Here is an 18963-nt window from a genome sequence, read left to right as displayed (position 1 = left end):
CAAATGCAACTGAGAAACAGTCATTTCTTTTGGAACAGCATTTAAAAGCTTTTTGGAAGGGGTGGGGGGAGCAGCGTACAAAGTTTAGTACTTATGAAAAATTAATTTATCACTTCAAAGCAAATCATGAAGAGCTCTGTCCAGAGCTCTATCAGCCCATCTGGGAGAGCAGATCCCCACTGATTAGGAAAGGAACTTTTAAGCTCTTGCTGTTAAATAACTCTGATTTGATACTGTAAACATATTACAGATAAAACTCTCATTCATTAGGGATGAAGAATACTACATCTCACTCAGTGCTATCCTCTTCTTAGAAGAGGAACATTTTTTTACCACCATGTGGTAAAGGGCTTGGCCTAAGGGTTCTCCAAAAGTGCTTTGACAAATGGGACCCTGGAGCGTGGAAAGCTGAGAGCTGCTCCCAGCACTCCTGCTCAGTCCACCATCCAACTCCTAAAAGCTCCAAGAAACGCAGGGCACACTTGGAAAGCAGGAAGCTTCAGCACAGTGTTCAACATGCAGAGCTACAGGTAAAAGAGCAGCAGGCGTTTTTTAACTGCTGCTTTTTTATTGACAGCCTCCTTTTTGAAATATAAATACACGCTGCTCTTTTGAAAGGCCCCGAGGCTTTCACTCGACAAGTTTAACTAATGTTAAAACACATTTTGGTTCGTTTGGAGTCCAGGAAAATGTTAGCTGAGGGTATATTACACACACAAAAAAAAAAAAAAGTGAAGCAAGAGATCTTAATCCAAACAAAGCCTCTCCTTCTCTAAGATCCAAACGGCTCAGTAATATCTTGACACATCACCACAACAACTACAATACTGAAGGCAGCTGAGGAATCAGCTCCTTGAAACAGCACACTGTTGTTCTTCCCAGGGAATACACAGAGCCTAAGTCTTCTGCACAGAGATTGAAATAAAATAGTACCTTTGGCATCATCAGAGCCTGAAGCCAATAGCTTAGGGTCCATCAAGTTAAAGTCAACGCTCCAGCACCTTTTCTCATGCTCCTGGTTGAGAAAAACAAGAAAAATATTGCAAGGCAGTGAGTTGTAATATGATAGAACAGTAAAGGAAAACACACATGTTTGGTATAAATTGTCAGCAGGCCCTGGAGAGAGAAGCTTACTATCTTTAGCAGCTTTTCAAAAAATATCTTTTCTCCCAATCAGACCAATCCTATCAATATGCTAGACATGCCAGGAAAGCAAAAAGCATTAGAATGGCTTTTTTAAAAACCTAGAACTGATTTCATTTGTCCTTGGAAAGAAAGAAAATGTTTCAGGAGATACACATTAAAAACCTGGTTTTGCAGCATGATTTGACTGGCTGTGCTTCCACCACGTGCTGCTTCTCATCCTAGATCGTAGTTTTATCTTCCAATATTAATAAGCAACTTTTAAGTATCTCCCAATATTGACAAGATGGCCATTTCAAACATGCCCTCCGCTCTGGAAGTCCTGGAAATCCTCACCTTCCTGTTGAGCTATTAAGCAAATCTTCTGGTATCTAATCCTCTGTTTTACCACTCAAATAAATATTATTAAAAGACTGCACACTCCTCCTGAAAACACAGAAGAGCTGTAATTGCTGTGCTGGCACATCCCACATGGAAGCAGAACATGGCATTGAATAAAATCTGAAATTCAGTCAAACCCTTTGTTTAAAGCCTTCACACAGGCTTAGAAGACAAAAAGCTCACGACGATGAAGTCACTAAAGGGTTTCAGTACATGCAAAGCAGATGTCAATGCCTCTATGCAAATCCAAATAAAAAATTCAAGTAATCTGATAGGAAGCAAAATTAGTTTGTTTTAACATAAGCAACAGCTGGTCATCTCTAGGTTGATTATTCAGCCTCATAAAGAAATGCAAAATGTATTTGAGAGGAAAACAGACTAGACTTATTCTGTCCAGTATAATTTCTCTTTCATTGAGATATGCAAAGGATTAATGAAAACAAGCATTATAAAATGGGTAAAAAACAACAAAAAAGTAAACACAGGCTTAGATAGGAATTAGAACTTACGGTGAACTGTCAAGGAGAGGGAACTAAAGTCCAGCCTGTAGTTCCTTCATTATCACTGACCAGTTTCAATGGACTATGCTATCTACACAACAGCCTGCAGCACTTCCAGCCTCTTCCCAAACACAACAGCCCTCTTCCACCCTCCTTGTTCTGACCAAGCTTCTCAGAAGCCATTAGATAGAAACACAACGTTTGAGTGTCACGAAGAAGCACAGCTCCCGGAACTCCTCCTTAGCAGCTCTGGCTGTCGAGCTGAGCACGCTGTGTGCTGAGGGCTGTGTGGGGAAGGAAGGGTTCTGCCTTGTGCTCCCTTCCCCCAGCCTCACCACCCAAATCTGCATTTTGCACTTCTGCTTCACGAGCACCTGCGCTGGCAGTCACTGCAGGGCTTTACAAAAGGCTTTTGACAAGGACTGAAGTGGAACAGGTATGGAGAGACAGAGGCTTCTAAAGAAAGGTGAGACAGCTTCCAGGAACTGAGTTCTCCCTGGGCAGATTCCCTGCCTGAAAGCAGCAGCAAGAAAACACCAGCTGCCTCACGACTGTGACAGGAAGACAGAGCTGCCTCCCTTGCAGGGCTACAGCTCAATAAAGCTGTGCGGATGAGACGCATTTACCAAACAGGAGGAACATCCATTTCACCCTGTGGAAAAAGAGGGTGAAAAAGTACCAGCAAAAGTACCTCCAGAACTGAGTAAAAAGCAAAAGGCTTTTGCTGGACTAGGAGCAGAACCTCAGACTCAGTGCTGCTTGCCCCACACAGGAAATGTTGTTTGCTGGTTGCATGTTACCTGGTAGACCTTGGATCTTTGTCCTGTGAATCCATCCCAAAGGATGACGGTGCCTTCATAGTCACTGCTGGCTAGCAGGTTCTTGTGGTAACTACTCCAGCTGATACAGCTTAAAAAGAGCAAGCCCTGGTCAGTTTACAGTCAATCATAACATACAACACAAAAATCACTTTTGCAATACATCAGGCAATAAGTATCTTGGCAAAGCACACAGCACCTTGATCAAAGCACCCCACTGAAACATGCAGTTTAGGGGAAAACAAACCAAAACCCATCAGAAATAAAACAAACCGTCTTTCACAAACTAAAAGCAAAGCTTCGTTGGCTGAAGAGACATTTCCCCCTTGATAAGAAGTGCTAGGGTTTAGAATTTTTTAAAAATGCATTTATCTCAAACACTGTGATTTTTTTGCTATTTGAATACCATACAAATTCTCAGAGAGCTCCAGGTTTGACTCCTTAACCTCCTAGCAATAGACACTACTGTTATTATTACCATAAACAAATTATTATCATACCATAAAGATAACTACTTACCAAAGAGTAGTTGTAAATGTAAAATGCATAGCTGCATGGACAGTAAATCAGCCTCTTCTGCAGCACACATCTAATTTTCTATATATGTACCTATGTGCACAGGAAAGTTTGACTTCTGAGAAACTACTTCCAGCTTTCTGTAAATGCTGGAAGTAAAGCCTTCCTATCCAGGAGGAAACAGAAGTTTGTTTGCTGTATTTTAGGAAATGTTTCTGATCAAGAACTGGAAAATATATCACACAGGTTTTTATTTCAAGCTGAATTGAGGGGCTGTGCAAAACTAAATGATGATTCCACTGGCAAACTCTAACGATGAGCAGAGAAAACAAGAGCAGCAACACTGCCAAGTTGCACTCGTAGCATTCTGGCACTACGCCTCCACTCTGACTCCCAAAAAATGTGACAGAGGTAAGAAAATTTGTAATTCTTGTTCACCAATTTTTGGACCATCTGGCAAAGAAGCACGCCAGTTGGTATCAACTGTGATGTACACAGCAGAAGCTGAACTGACAGATCCCATTTGTGCAGGTCCTCGAGCAGCTCTGACACAGATAACTAGATCATGGTAGCCTTGGGGGCAAGTTTTAACCAACAATACAAACCAGAAGTCCACAATTCCGTAACTTCTTAGCACTGCTTTGATCAGTGCAGCTACACATTGAAATGTGTTGTAGATACATGGATACTGATTTAGGAGTATTATACCTTGCCAAATTCTTGGTTCCACTATATGCTTGTATCCCGTTTTCCTTAATAATTTACACACAGAAGAGGAAAAATCCTCTTCCTTTCTTACGGTAGTTAAATATAAACATTTATTTTTCCATTAGTTAAGTAACAGCAGGCAGCATTGGTATTCTGCTCCTGACTACGGTGAAACTTAACAGTATCCCTTGGCTTTAAAACTTTACATTCAGAAACTTAAAGTATTTTTTACCCAATGTAAGCCACTGTTTTTAACCACCAGCTGCTAAGAGGATGGTTGCAGTGATACAGCTCACACAATGATTTCCCTGGCTTCACCTCTTCCACGATACATCACTAATGAGGAAATGTTAAGTACCCCCAACCCTTGTAGGTGTGAGAGCTGTCCACAAATACACCATCAAGGAGCCATCACTATTCCAGCTCTACTTCCATTTAGGTACCCAAACAGACAGCCTGTGTTTTACTGGAAGCCTTATTCTGAGAAGCTTAAGTGGCTCCTTGAGTTCCAAATGAAGTTGGCAGGCACTGCCCACCAGGACCATGAGGTGAAGGTTGCAGCAGCCCAGAGATAAGCACATCTGACATCTGGAGTCATGTTTCCAGGTGGAGCAGTCCCTGATGGAAGCAACAGCAGTTCAGAGGCCTAGAGCAGTGAGCTCTGGGCTGGGAGCAGTCTCCAGCTAATGGCAGGGAGGTCAACACCACACCACAGGAGACCTTTATCAGTTCAGACCTGTTCCCCTGACTAGATTATCTCCTCTCAAGTCAGGGCTTCAAGGAGCTTAAGGAAAAAAAGGAACTAATCTGTAAGTGAAGCCATCATGTACAAGCAGGAAGCAGGAATACAACCCAGAGCCATATCATAGAAGGCAGTCTCCTATCTGGATGGCTTTGAGAGGACATCAGACAATATCAGCAAGTGAAGAGGGTCCTAGAGAAAGGCTGATGTGCTGGTAACACTTCAGGTGGTTTGAGGATGGATGTTCCAGCTGAAGTATGAAGATGATAATCACATAATCACATCTTGTCAAAAAGGAAATCACCTGAGACAATGAAAATTAGGAATTACTGAGTAGGTAGAAAGATATAAAGGACAAGAGTTTAACAGTTCTGTTTGAGATGTGATAGTTGTAAAACAGTTCACTGGCTCAGATGGTCCAGATGGAGAAAAACACAGGGTTTCTGTGCCCAAAAAAGCCATATTCATTGGATCTGGCACAGCAAAGATCCCACTGCAGCCTGATGGTGTTCACAAGGGGTTAACACTCATTTGGAAAGAATTTGTAGATAGACTTAAAGGGGAAAACAGGAACTGACAGGTGAAAAATGTTTTGGGATATGCAGCCACTAAGTGGTTCAATTAACACCTTTTAAGTCACACACACCATAAATCTTTCATTTCTAAGTAATATGATTAAAGGATCATAGTAAGACAAAAATCAACTCTATTCCAACTCTCTGCCTTAATTCTGCCCTCATCCCTACCCAACTCTCTTTACAAAGTTTGAAACTAGAGCTTTTTCCCTAACACTGCAATACCTGAGCTTCTTTTGAACTTAAATTCTCCAAAGTAACCTTTACAGAGCACAATTTAGGGTTGGATCAGGTGGAGGGGAGCACCCTTTCCAGGCAGTGTTTGAGCAAGGGCTATCCTTTCATAGAAATCATTGAATGGTTTGGGGTAGAAGAAACCTTAAATGTCCCCTCATTCCAACCCCCTGCTGTGGGCAGGGACACCTTCCACCAGACCAGGTTGCTCCAAGCCCCATCCAACCTGGCCTTGGACACTTCCAGGGATCCAGGGGCAGCCACAGCTTCTCTGGCACCCTGAGTTGTACCATCCTCTGAGCAGACAGCTTCCTAACACGTAATCTAAATCTCTCCTCTTTCCACTTAAAATCATTCCCCCCCCTTGTCCTATCACTCTCTGTAGCTCTAAAAAGTCACTCTGTAAAAGTCCTTTGGTTGTATCCTCTGGCATCTGTGACAATGCACACCTGGAAGGAGGATGTCCTAGAGCTGGGATGTTATGATGTTTCTCTTCCATATGGCTTTCCTGGCACCTGCAGAGGGTTGAGAACCTACTGCCAATGTTCCCCTTAAGGGAAGCACTGATCTTTCTTCCATGCCCAACACAGGCAATTTTGTTGAAGCTTTAAAGACATCTATTTTTTCGGGTTCCCTTGAGATGTTATCATGGGTAATGAACTGAGTAACAAACTCAAAAAAGGCATGGAGGAGCAACCTGGAGAAAGGCACAGGAAAGGGCAAAGGTGACAAGAACCAAAAACGCAGCTTGCACAGTCCTCAAAACAGATAAACCATCAAACCCCTGGAAGTTCATAAAAATAACCTTTTGTAGACAACCTTCAAATGGTCTGCAGCCACGTCCAGGAGAAGCTGATGTGTGAAGGCTCTAAGATATGATATAAAAATAACTACCTAGGGCTGAGAGAATGTATAATTCAGCACTGGACTAAAAGCCGTTGTGCCATGCCATCTTTTATTTTAAGTACAGTAGCTGTATTTTTTTTTTTCCAGTTTTTGCTCTGTTCTTTAATCCAGAAAAAGAGTGATAGTTACACCCCAGAGATTTATCTTATCAGGAGGTGTGATAGCTTTCCTTCCTAGGGGATTAAGCTGGAGAAACTGTAGTTGAAAGCTAATCACCAACCTCTGAAAAACTCTCCTAACCTCAGCATCTGATCCAGCCACACAGAAATCCTGACCCTGGAAAGATTCATGTGCATCCTTCATTTTATTCAGAAACAAGTGGGCCAGCTCAGTCAGTGTTGTCAGTTATGCTGATCTTTCTTTCATGAGCCAGTATTTCTATGGCTAAAATGTCTCAAATCCAGGATCAAGCTACCCAGTGTTAACCGCCCCTCTGGCGGTGAGAGTTAAATGAGGTTAAAGCTTTTAATAAGGCACAAACTTCCGTGGTCTCATCTGCTTCTGAGCACCAAGTGCTTCAGACCCAGTCTGTCACCACGAGCCCACTGATGACTGGTAGTTTTAGGACTGAGATGTTTTTAAGGGCATGATCTACTGCCAAGAACATCCACGTAATTAACAACACAAAACGAATACTTCGGAGACATATGGAATTACATTACTGTTATGAATGTTTTAAATAAACCCCTTTTTCCCTAATCAATTCAAAGCAAACCTCTAGTGTGGTAAAAGACAAATACTTCTACAGAAAATTTCATCTTCCTGCAAAGTGAAGCAGTAATTCTAAAAACTAGAATTAATGCAAGTTGAAGGCATACTTCCTCATAACCTGTTTAGTGTCAAACATCCTCTGTATTGGAAATACAGGCATCCAACACAACCAGCTCATACCACCCCAAATAGCAAAGACTCTGTGATGAAAAAGACCATATGACAAGTTTTTGCTTAATTTAAACTTAATAGCAAGAAGTGGCTGCCATTTTCAAAGCTGACAGCAATACACCCATGAAGTGCTACAAGGATACAGAAATCACACGTTTGATTTATTGACACCGAAAAATGAAAACAGTAAATTATTAGCGCCTCCTAAAAAAGAAAGACTACTGATGCTTTGCTTTTACTGCAATTGACTAAACAGATGCAGCTGATTTTGGAGGTTTATGGTAACATCTATCACTGAAGCACAGATGCTGCAAACACACAGTGGTGAGCATGCAGAATACTAAACGTGGATTTCAAAAGCATGTTTACCTAACCACACTCGCACATCACCTGCTGTAGATTAACAAGGTCTAAAGCCAATTTTTTACCTGAATGCTAGATCTCCTTGTTTTTCTCCCCCTGCAACCTATGGCAAAACAACAAATCTGCCTCTTGAATAAATCAGAGCAGAGCTGTGGCTTGCTGCTAGCCATTCCTCTTCGTCCTTTCCCATCTCCCACAAGGGGGGAGCTGCAGATTAGTGCCTGCCATAGCTAGGGACACAGCGAGTCATAATTAGCTCACAGGGTGCTGTTTATAGCTACTATACAATGCCAGGATTTGTTTCTTGTACTGAAGCTATGAATCTATAAATGGGATTTTTATGAGGATTTATGTGTCATCTTGTGTTTTTCCTGGAAGCTTATGCCACTGTTGTTCCCAGGGGACGCGATGCACATTTACCAGAAACCCGACACACCGACTTCCTCCCCGTTCTTAAAAATAGGGATAAGAAGGCTCAGCAGATGATGAAAAAAGCATGTATTTAAGAAGCAGGTGGGTGTAAAAAAGGGGGTTGGAAAAGAGGAAGAGACTCAGCTACAGCTGGTACCAGGGCTCTGCTCCAGGAAAGCCTACAATCAATTACTGCTGGCATGAAGCTCAAGCTTTCAGCAGGCACCCAGCTGGCACACGGCAGAGCAGGGCTGGGCTGGCGCCAGCCCCGGCCCAGGCACGGGCTTCCCTTCCCGCAGCTGCTCCGGGCCAGACTTGCTCTTGGCCAGACACAAATGCTGTCACCTGTCTGCTTTTATAAAAGCCCATCAGAGCCTCTGCTCCTCTGAAAGCTGAGTCACCAACATCATTGCTAATGATTTATGTTCCAGCATCATTGCTCTGAACAAGGTTAACCAGGATCAATTTAACCAGGAGAGACATGTCACCAGATCTCATCTGCACACAGACCCCTGCATCTCTGCTGGGAAGAGAAATACCACCCATGTGCTCGAGCAGAAATGTGTTTGTCTTCAATATCAGAAGGGGCACTCACAGGTAGAGCAAAGCCTCTCAAAGAAGCTGCACTTTCACCCAAATTAAGATCAACAGCTTTAAGCTGAGGCTTCTCATAAAGCACAGGCTCCACATGTTTAGATTTTTCTATTACAATATGGGCACATTTTCAGCACACTGCAATATTCCATAATGAAATTACAGCCTTCATCTATAACTTCTCCCTCAAGCTACACCACTTCAGAAAAGCAAGTTATTATGCTGCTCGATGCTGCACCAGCGAACCCCAGCACCGGTGACTGGCAGCACAGCTAATGGATATAGCAAGGATGCATTTGACTGACAGACCAACTTTATTTGTCAAAACCAAAAGCACCTACATGCCAAAGGAAGCCTGATATAATTGGAGGAGGCTGATGGGGGGGGGAAAAACCCCACCATTTATTTCTTCAAAGGAATGAGAGAAACCAGGGTAAGAAAATGAGAGAGGACCCGATCCTCCTCTACTGAGGCAGAGGGTCAGAGAAGAATGTATTTAGCACTGTCATATATACATAAAATATATCTGTGCATGACATTTGAGAATGAGAAAAAAATATTGAGAGCAAGCAGCATCTTGTCTGGAGCACAAAGCCAACACGTGTAACACCCCTGAGGGCACTAATGTGATTCTCCTCACTGGCAGCTGTGGGACAAGGGAGAATTAACAATTTTCCTAATGATTGGCAAGAGCATCAGGGTAGATCCCCTGTCAAAACTGAAACAGCAAGTTTGGAATTTATTTCAAGTTGCCCAAGAAATACCAAACACACATTGCTTTCCCCCTTCTAATTAAGGCAAAATTGACTGCTAGATGGTTCTCCTATTATTCTGCTCCTCTCTCCAGAAAAATGAAGCTGAATGGTGCAAACTCAGCTATGACTCAAGTAAAAATGCAGGACTTTTCACCAGCCCAGCCAAACACAAGCTCCATAATCAGTACAGCATATCAATACTAATCACTCTCAGGCTACTTTTACCCACTGTGAAATCTAGTCTCATGGTCAGCTGCATTTATATCCTTCCCTTCATAAAATAGTGTTATGCAATTCCTGGGAATAACGAGCACAAGCAACACAGGAATGACTGATCTATCTTCAGCAATGTGTCAGCTACAAAAAGCGTGACTTTTACGCTTTAAAATAGGCTCGCAAACATTTCTAATTTTGTTGCACAACATTTTGTTTTCACGGAAGCTGGACTGTTACATAAATTTATTACTTGCACTTTCATGGGTGCTTTACTGCTTTTAAAATGTAGAGTACCAATAAAAACAAATGAGTTTAACAGAGATGCTGGAGACTAGCATTATAATACTGAATGGGTTTGATTGCCTGGATTATTTACTTCTGAGCTTTAACAGAATTTTTGAATTAGGATTTTTGAGTTATTTAGCTGCATTCTTTCAGTTGAAGTTCCAACATGGTAGTCTATATTTCATTGGTTTAATACATCTAAAAGGATAAAAAAAATGGGTTGACAGTAATGATAGCAGCACAGAAACAAAAAAAAAAAATCAAGGAAGGTCTTTTCTCAGGAGCTTTATATTATGAGGCCCAGCAGAACAGTACTTCAGGCAGACAAAAATTCCTAGGCAGAAGGTGCCAGTGAGGAACATTTCCTGAGAACTAGCAACCTCTCAGAAGAATGGAAAGGATTTTGTCAGTGAAGAGGAAGAATCAGTAACTGTTGAGGAACTGGGTACAGAGGTTACCTTGAGACAAGCTATGGCTTTAGCTGGAGCATATACCCACCCCTTTGAGCAGGCATCTAACAGCATTTGCAAGGAACACAACAGCAATTGACTACCCTGTTGCCTTTTCTCCCCCAGATACATGGGGCTTTGTTACTACCTGGGGTGAACCCAGCACAGATGAGTAACAGTGCTTGTGCCACCCAATCTCCATCAGCTCCTGCATTCCTCCTTTCCCCTCCAATTCCCATAAAGAAAGCAAAACAATCACTATGCATAAACAAGCAAGTGGAAAAGGCACTCTGAGTTCAAATACAAATCAATGCCTACCTGATTTTGGAATTACAGGTCATTTCATTCTCAGGGTAGTGAATATCCACCGCGTCCTGAATGACTGTACCATACTCATAGACTTTAATCTTCTTTGTCACTCCAGCAATGGCAAAGTAGTCACAGTCTCGGTCGAACTCAATACTGAGAAACAAAAACGTAGGTTGAGAGCTCTGTAAAACACCACACATACTTAGCAGGAAGATATTTTACCTCCTAAACATCTTGGTATGGCAGAGTTGAAAACCACGATTTGCAGTCTGCAAATACCCAGTTCAACACACCCTGGTCAGGTCTGGCACACACCCCAACAGTGTGGAGTTCTTGCTCTAAGCACTGCTCTCCAATCCAGCCCCCACCAACACACCCACATCTCCATTTTTGTGGTAGCACAATCACCCTCCCACAGGCAGGATCTTTGCTCAGGGGCTCTGGAGGTTTTTCAGTTCAGCTACATCATCTACATTGCATGGTACCCCAATGTCAAAGCCAACAGCTTGTCCTGGAAACGTGCTTAACATTCAGCTGTACATTCCACCATTAACGTGCCATGGCATGACTGCCCATTGATCCCTCCTGTGTGCAACAGCTTCAGGAACTTCTACGTGCTAATGCAGAGCAAAGCAGTATTTGTGGAAAAAAAAAAACCCTTCTACATTCCCTGGGTAACAACAGGGGGTTGAAATCAGATCATCAGTGCTGAAAAACAATGCACACTCCGACTTCCACTTAGGGTTGCTTGTGCAAACAGAGGCACCTTCTTTCTCGACCTGCAGGGCAAGTTTGTAATAAATATCAATGAAGTTGGAAGTAAAAGCAGACACTTTATAACAAAGTTAAGCTGCAAATGAGAAAAGCTTGCGGTTGTACACGAAATACATCGAAGAGAAAGGCAGGCAGCCTTACAAACAGCTAATATCATTCCTACCTTCACAGCTTGGAAGGGCTTGAGAGAAATCTGCTAGACATCCAGCAGCTGGGGAAGTAATCCTACTTCCCAGGAGCTTCTGCTTTCCTGCAGCGCTGGCACTGCTGGCAGGGCAGGTGCACATACACCTGTCTCCTTCGAGGGCATCAGCCTCAGTGAGACACCTCCCCAGAAAGGGTGTGGGGGCAATGTTTGCCCTCAGTCACAAAGTCTCTATGATCCAGAACCAGCTCTCCCCAAGTCTTCTGACTAAGCAATCAACCTACTGTTTAGAGAGGTCTCTTTTGGAGTTTTTCCACTCCTAATTCGTTTCAATCCCTGCCGTCTCTATCCCTTTTTTTTTTATTTCCCCTTAAGAATCCAGAGTGTTTATGAACGAGGGAGGAAGTTCTTAATAACAGCAGGGAAAACTGAGTTTACACTAATTTCACATTCAAAATCATGAGAGCGGGGGTATTTAAGGTACCTTCCTACAATTAGAAGGCATTAAACCAATTACAAGAAGAGAAAGGGCTCCTCAGGCTGCCCCCAGAGCTGTAACAGCAAGAGCTTTCCACTCCTCAACAGAGCTGAGAAGTCCAAGGCAATGCAATGTTCCCAAGGGAAGATAAATTTAAATGCCACCAGAATTTTCAAGTCCTCGTAAAGGAGATATCAGGAAGTTATTTTCAAACTATGGAGAGAAAAGATTGTTGATATGCAGTCTGTTGCTATAAAATAATTCAGTGAAGCAGCTTGAAACTTGGCCTTTTAACTCAGGCCCCCAGGCTTCTCCCAGGCAGTGGCAGGAGATGGTCCCACTCACAACTACTTGCTAGAGAAGCTACTCAAGTGCAGCCTGCAAAACCATGAGCCCCTAAAATGCATGGAGGAACATGCTTATGGCTGGGGAATTAAGCAAGCATGCAGGCATCTATTTAAATAAAATGGGAGAGTGAAAGAAGCCACCTAAGCATCCAGGCTGCTCTCCCCACTCCCCAGACCTACTTTATATACACACAGGATGAAAACACCATTCAGGCCTGTCTTGTTTTGTCAGCTCACCCTATTCTGTGGAAGAATTTTATAATCAAAGCCCCTACAACAATACAACGGATTTACTTGTACCACAATCTTAATTGAACTGCTGTCTCCGCTCCTGCTCGCTGCCCTGTGGATTCAGGTAAAGCACAACTAAACTGATGGCAGTGATTCATCTGCCTGGATTCAATTTATACCCTTAGCCTTCTGCTGAAGAAAGAAAAATAATGCATTACAATGTCTGGTAAAAAGCCAAGTTATTAGAACAGAATAGAACCTCTCTCACTTGGGTTGGGTTTGCTTCTCTAGCATTAATTCAATTTTTTTTTTTTTAGGAGACATGCTGTAGGCATAAAAAATTAGTATTTCAATATGCCCATTAAAGTTAACAAATCATTAAAAAAATAATAAAGAGCCTTAAGCAATGGAATTGTTAGACCTGTGACCTTCAAACAGCATCAAAGACACTGCAGGGAGAAAAAGAATGCAAAAATAAACCACTACCAGTACAGACCAACACACACCTGCACCTCAGCCTCCCGTCACCTGTGCTCAGTCCTGGGACAGCCAGCATTCTCACCTTCTGCCAGTCAGCTTTTCATCAGTGATTCACAAATAAAAATAGGAACACCCTAAGTACCTAATCAAGAGGATAACATACCACATAAAATTGTTCCTAATATTTGCAAAGCTCTGCTTAAGCCTGGACTAATCAGCATTAGGACAAACAGCCCACTTGCACAGCAACAATTATTTTTATGCTTTTTCCTGCAAGTCTTTTAAATACACTTAGTATTATGCAAGCCTTATTTGCATTTAACTAGCTCGAGGATATTCCTGTCACTCCATGCTTGAAGTCTTTGTGTCAATGTAAGCACTTGCTTAGACACAAGCTTATCTATATGAAAATTCACCAGAGAACTTAAGTTTTGTTTTGTCTTGTCAGAAGACTCAACAGGGCCAGCTCAGAAAGATAACATTCTGCTTTGCAGGTGATACACTTCCACAGTCCAAGTGAATTCCTCATTAGCACAATAACAACATGCAACAGAATAATAGGAAATAATTCAAACCCCCAGTGAAATTACTTTTTGGACCAGCAGTGGTCCTTGCTCCTCAAAGACGTGCTTGTTAAAAACAGTTACCAATTACTTGTTTTTTCTTAGCCTTTTTTTAAACTCCACATATCTGACCAACAAAGACTAACCAAATTTCTATAAGGAATCTTTTGGGGACACAAGAACTGCTAGATATTTGAAAGAGCTTTATAAACATGCCGCAGAATTACTTACAGAAATCAAATTGAAAGGATCTGATGGTTTTGCTCTAGGGAAAACAGAAGACAGACATCTCCCATTCCCAAATCACTGTTTTCTTTCTCCTAAGAAGTTGACAACCAACATCTTACAGAAATACCACTAAGAGCTGCTGGAAAGTAACCACATCCTTAAGGGTTCGGGTTTCTCCACTGCTTATCTTAATGCCCAATCTGTGAGATTATAAATCAATTGCTCTATTGTAATGGTAAAACCTATGACCTTGGAGAACACTCATAGCTGACAAATAGAATTATGAAATAAATTGCTTCCGAAACAGGTCTGGAAGCCTGCTTTGGTGTTGAGGATAGAGCAGCAAGGAAAGAGTAAAAAATGAGTATTTAGCAGCTCTGCCATTGTGTAAAGCCTTTGCATCCTGCTGGGGTGTGCAGTTGTTCTCCACATCCCTGGATGATGCGCTGGAGTTAGGGAATGCATACAGATGGGCAACTCAATTGATTAAAGGAATGGAGCAGCTGCCTCACCGTAAGGGTTATGAACAAGGCAACAGCAAGACTGGTGTTCAACAAGTCACAGTACAACTAGGAGGTACTCGCCAGAAGGTTTGATTTGGGACAGATGAGGGTTTCCTCCCTCCCAGTTACACTTCTAAGAGCCACACGTGTTTCAGGCAGCAACTCCTGCAGAAGTAACTGGTGGTAGAGTGAACCTGACAACAGCAATCCATGTACATCTGGTTCATGCCAGATATTAACAGGTACATACTGTATTTCCTGTTTGAAAACAGGAGAAGGCATCTAAGTGCATTTGCCTTTAACTGCATCACCAGTTACAGCCAAAGGTCTTCATCCTCTCCCCTTTCCATACACAGTCTACAATTGCTGCTAAAATCAAAAATGCCTCAGCCCTGACTTGTTACCGAGATCTGTGACTGTAGGAGTTGCCATTTCCACAAAATAGATGATTCAGTTTCTCTCATGGAACTATATCTATATATCTATATAGATATATATATACAGACACACACACGCACGTTTTCCCCCTGAATATACCAAAGCCTTTCAACTCTATTTCTCCCCACCACAGCGCTGTTTCTATTTCTGTATCTTTAACATCAACTTCTATCTTGCTGTGGGCTCCCATATTTAATGACATCATGGATATATTGCTGGGACTTAAATGGTGAGAAGGAGAGATGCCAGCAGCAGCTTTTGCTCTTCACTTACGAAATATTTCCTTAAAGTCTTTCTTACTCTGTGCTTCTACTCCGTGGCCTCCAAGGGGTATCCTGTCACTTCTAACAGTCCCAAGTCTCGCTATCTCTTTCCAATGCTCATTTTGAGGCATTGGAAGATTAGCCAAAGATTAGAAATTTATGTTAAAATCCAACACCATGGGCACCAGAGCAGACTGTTCAGCACCTGGGACCAACACAGAAATCGGTATTAATATCACACACCTGAGAGACTTTTTACAACAGACAGATATTTTAAGGCAAAGTAATTAGTATCACTAAGTATGCACTGGCATACTAATATGTGGTTTTCAAAAACAAAGCTATTTTCCAGCAGAGGAAGCTGCAGTAAAGCACTCAGATTTTGTGTTCTATCAGCTCAAAGCCTAAATTTTGTCACACAAAAACAAAAGCTACTGAGACAAAGCATATGAAGTTTCAGTATCAAAAGACTGTTTTGCTAAAGCTGTGAGTGGCTGAAAAAACCACTGAGGTTTTTCTCTTTAATAAAGGAGCACTTCCATTAGTTACTCCTTACCTCCAGAGCACCACCTAAGTAAGGTCAGTGCTTATTTCTGAGTCCTTAATCTGTGCCACAGGAACAAGGACAGACCACCACTGTAGAATGTGTTTCTTGGTTCATACTCCCAGGCTGCCAAATGTTTTCCAAAATATAAACTGAACAAGCATGCCATGATCCCAGACAGGTTGTTGCAATGTCTAGTCAGAAAGGACCACTTAAACCTCAATTCTCTCTAGACTGTTATTTGGAGAGAAGTTAAATGTATAAATAAGATTACCACTCAAAGTCATTCTATCAGAGAGCAAACACTTTTATCCCTAAGAATCACATTACTTTAGGTTAGATGTGACCCCTAGATTACCAGAAATTTGCCAGATATGTCCTCTCATCAAGGTGAAGCCATCTTGATCAGATTCAAGTCTAATGGATGTCTAATAAAAACTGTGGGACAGAGGACCCCAAGCTACTTCATGCTGATCCCATTCCTTGGAGTTGTTTGGAATATCCCAGCTCCAGCAGCACCAGCACTTACTGAATGCACCCAGGGTACCCTTCCCATCACCTCTCCTCCTCCAAGCTCCGAACATCTGATGAGAATTCGCTACCCCTAATCAAACCTCTATTTGGAGCATAAAAATAAAAGACGAGAAAGTCAGGTCTGTGTTAATTAACCTCCCTTCCCCCCCCATCTGGGAAACAGACTGGGAAGGGTGGTGCATTAGCCCATCAAAGCCTGCACTGCACAAGGAAGGACAGTCCTCAGCTCTGGGCTCCCTTGGAAAGGCATCATTGCACCAGCCATGCTACAGCCATACTTTCAGCATCTCTCTTACAGGCACAGCAGCCTGGAGGGCTGTTCTGCTCTGTTTGAAGAAAGGCATAAAAAGGTACCACATTAACAAAGTAATGTCATTAGACCTAGTTCCAGGCCCACTTCATGCTTATAAAAATCCTTTTAAGTGGAATGAAATGCCATCAGTTCTAACAGAGACCACTTCATAATACTCCCTTTCCATAAAGAGCTTGTTTAAAGGAGACTATTAAACCTGAATCGAGGAGATTTGGTGGTCTTAGATCCATCTCACAGTTTGGAAATCAAATCCAACAGAGCTACTTTGATGCTTTGTCATCTCTAGATAAAACAGAGTCGTTCTTTTTTCAAACCCAATGAGAGCATATACTATGCTGTGAGATTAATTGGGCTCCTTGCAATAGCTCAGTTTTCAGAGCCATGTTCCCCTCTACTTTGTAAAGAGGTTACCATGAACCTAATCTCCTCTGACTACAACCCAAAACCTTCCAGAAAGCCATAGCAGAGTCCCAGTCTTGGCTATAAGACTACAGCTAGAGACATCCTCTTCTGCTGCATAAGGTCTTTTTCCCATACATGTATTCAGGGGAGCTTGGCTTAATTAGTACTAATGATGAGAAAACCTACAGGGAGCTGCTGAATTCTGCAAGCAACCAAATATAAAGCGTACTGATAAAAAGCCACTTTGCTGCTGGGCGATGCTCTTCTGCATGTTGAAGAGAAGATGACGACAATCCCAGGGTTTCTATGCCAGATCCACAGAAGTACAATGAGCCAAAGCTGCTGCAAACAACTACCATGCAACTTAATGAGGACTAGATTCAGTTTTTCCACAAACAGCATTTTAAATAAGCTGGAGTAGGAAAAACTTAACTGAAAGTGCCAACTGTTCAATGCAGAGCGTTCCTTATGACACTATTTAAAATTCAAGCCAAATGATCAGTCTGCCCACTGCAGTATTTTGGGTAACCTATATCTATATTTGAAACCCAGGAGGTGCCATTTCACCCAGCTGGGCTGATACACAGTGGGTTATGAACAGCTCTGACAGCAGCCACGGCTCAGTGCCAACATTTCCAAATACTAAGGTGGAAGAGGTTACAACTATCTGAACATTCTCATCTGCCTTCAAGTTTGGGAAACGTTTCCAGTAGAGAATCACTGAACGGATAAGGCTGGAAGGCACCACCGTGGGCCATCTGGTCCCACCTCCCTGCTCCAGCAGAGTCATGCCAGAACACGTGGCACAGGCTTGCATCCAGATGGTTCTGGAATATCTCAGTCAGGGAGACACCACACCCTCTCTGGGCAATCTGCCCCAGCGCACGGCCACTGCAAAGGAAAGAAGTTCTTCACATTCAGGTGGAACAGAACGTAGCAGCTCTACCCAAGCTGAGGTTTGAGGGAGGAACCCTGCTCCATGACAACCTGTAAGGTGGTCTGAACAACAGCTCTGTTTTATCAGGATTACACCACTAAGTAGGAAGGAACAAAGTCAGTTGTGGTAGGTACTGAAGTGCTTTCTAAATATAAAGCCATTTGAAAGCTTGTTTCCAAGCCACCCTTTTGTTACTACAAGAACAAGGATTTTGTTTCTTTAAAATTGAGCACAGCAACTGTTGACAGAGCTGATGAGGCAGGGGAACAAATGGATCTGAAAGAGAGATCACCATCAATACTGGGACTTTAAACAGTGCAGTCTGTCTGTAGGCGCCAATTCATGCTCCCTCCATGATTTGGCAGCAGCAGCTGAGGATGTTTGTCTCCAGCTGACCACACTGCCAGAGGTCCCATTTCACAGGACAAATCACCACCCCAAGCACAGCAACTCCAGTAACTCAAGCCTCTGCATTTTCCTGACACTGCCATCAGTTCTTCTGCCAGACACCCTGCAGAGAATCAGGAGGGACAGCTGGAGACAGTAACCTCTTTAGACAACTCAGCTCAATCCAACAGGCACCACCAGTCAGGGCACCAGCCTTCCTAAATACCAAGCTCATACACCACAGATGAGCCTTTCTCAAGGAGCCAGAGGATGGGCTTGGGCAATTAACTCCAATGAGCCTGCTGCCTGGTAATGAGAGAACAAGGTTAAAACATCATTTGAAGCATTTTTCCTCCAGCTGACTAAACTGCTTCATGAGATTTGATGGCATTTTGAATCTGACTTCATCAGTATTTTTGAATGCTATCCTTAAGTAGCTTTACTTTTTCTAAAGAATAGTTTATGCATACCCTTAATTCCACAGTCTCACAGAGAAGTTGTTCTGACCTCACCTGCACAAATGTATGCACACACTTGTATATAATCCCGTGAGAACATAAACATCACTTCATAGCTTATTCTGTGTTATTTATTACCTTATTCTACAAA

The 18963-nt window shown here is 42.5% G+C and overlaps 1 protein-coding gene across 2 annotated transcripts in view; it reads right to left on the bottom strand.

The window, feature by feature from the left end:
- COP1 (COP1 E3 ubiquitin ligase) overlaps nucleotides 1-18963 on the bottom strand; it is a 124586-nt gene that overhangs the window by 61114 nt on the left and 44509 nt on the right. For both annotated transcript variants that reach the window (XM_048312580.1, XM_048312581.1), the window contains exons 12-14: nucleotides 10797-10940; nucleotides 2825-2933; nucleotides 934-1015 (exon numbers count right to left, since the gene is read on the bottom strand). In XM_048312580.1, the coding sequence (XP_048168537.1) occupies nucleotides 934-1015; nucleotides 2825-2933; nucleotides 10797-10940 (335 nt within the window). The remainder of the gene's footprint in view (nucleotides 1-933; nucleotides 1016-2824; nucleotides 2934-10796; nucleotides 10941-18963) is intronic.

Source organism: Corvus hawaiiensis, chromosome 9, assembly GCF_020740725.1.
Source record: "Corvus hawaiiensis isolate bCorHaw1 chromosome 9, bCorHaw1.pri.cur, whole genome shotgun sequence".
Lineage (NCBI taxonomy): Eukaryota > Metazoa > Chordata > Aves > Passeriformes > Corvidae > Corvus > Corvus hawaiiensis.
Note: the sequence above shows the minus strand (reverse complement) of the source record. Positions and strands in the feature narration are given on the sequence as shown.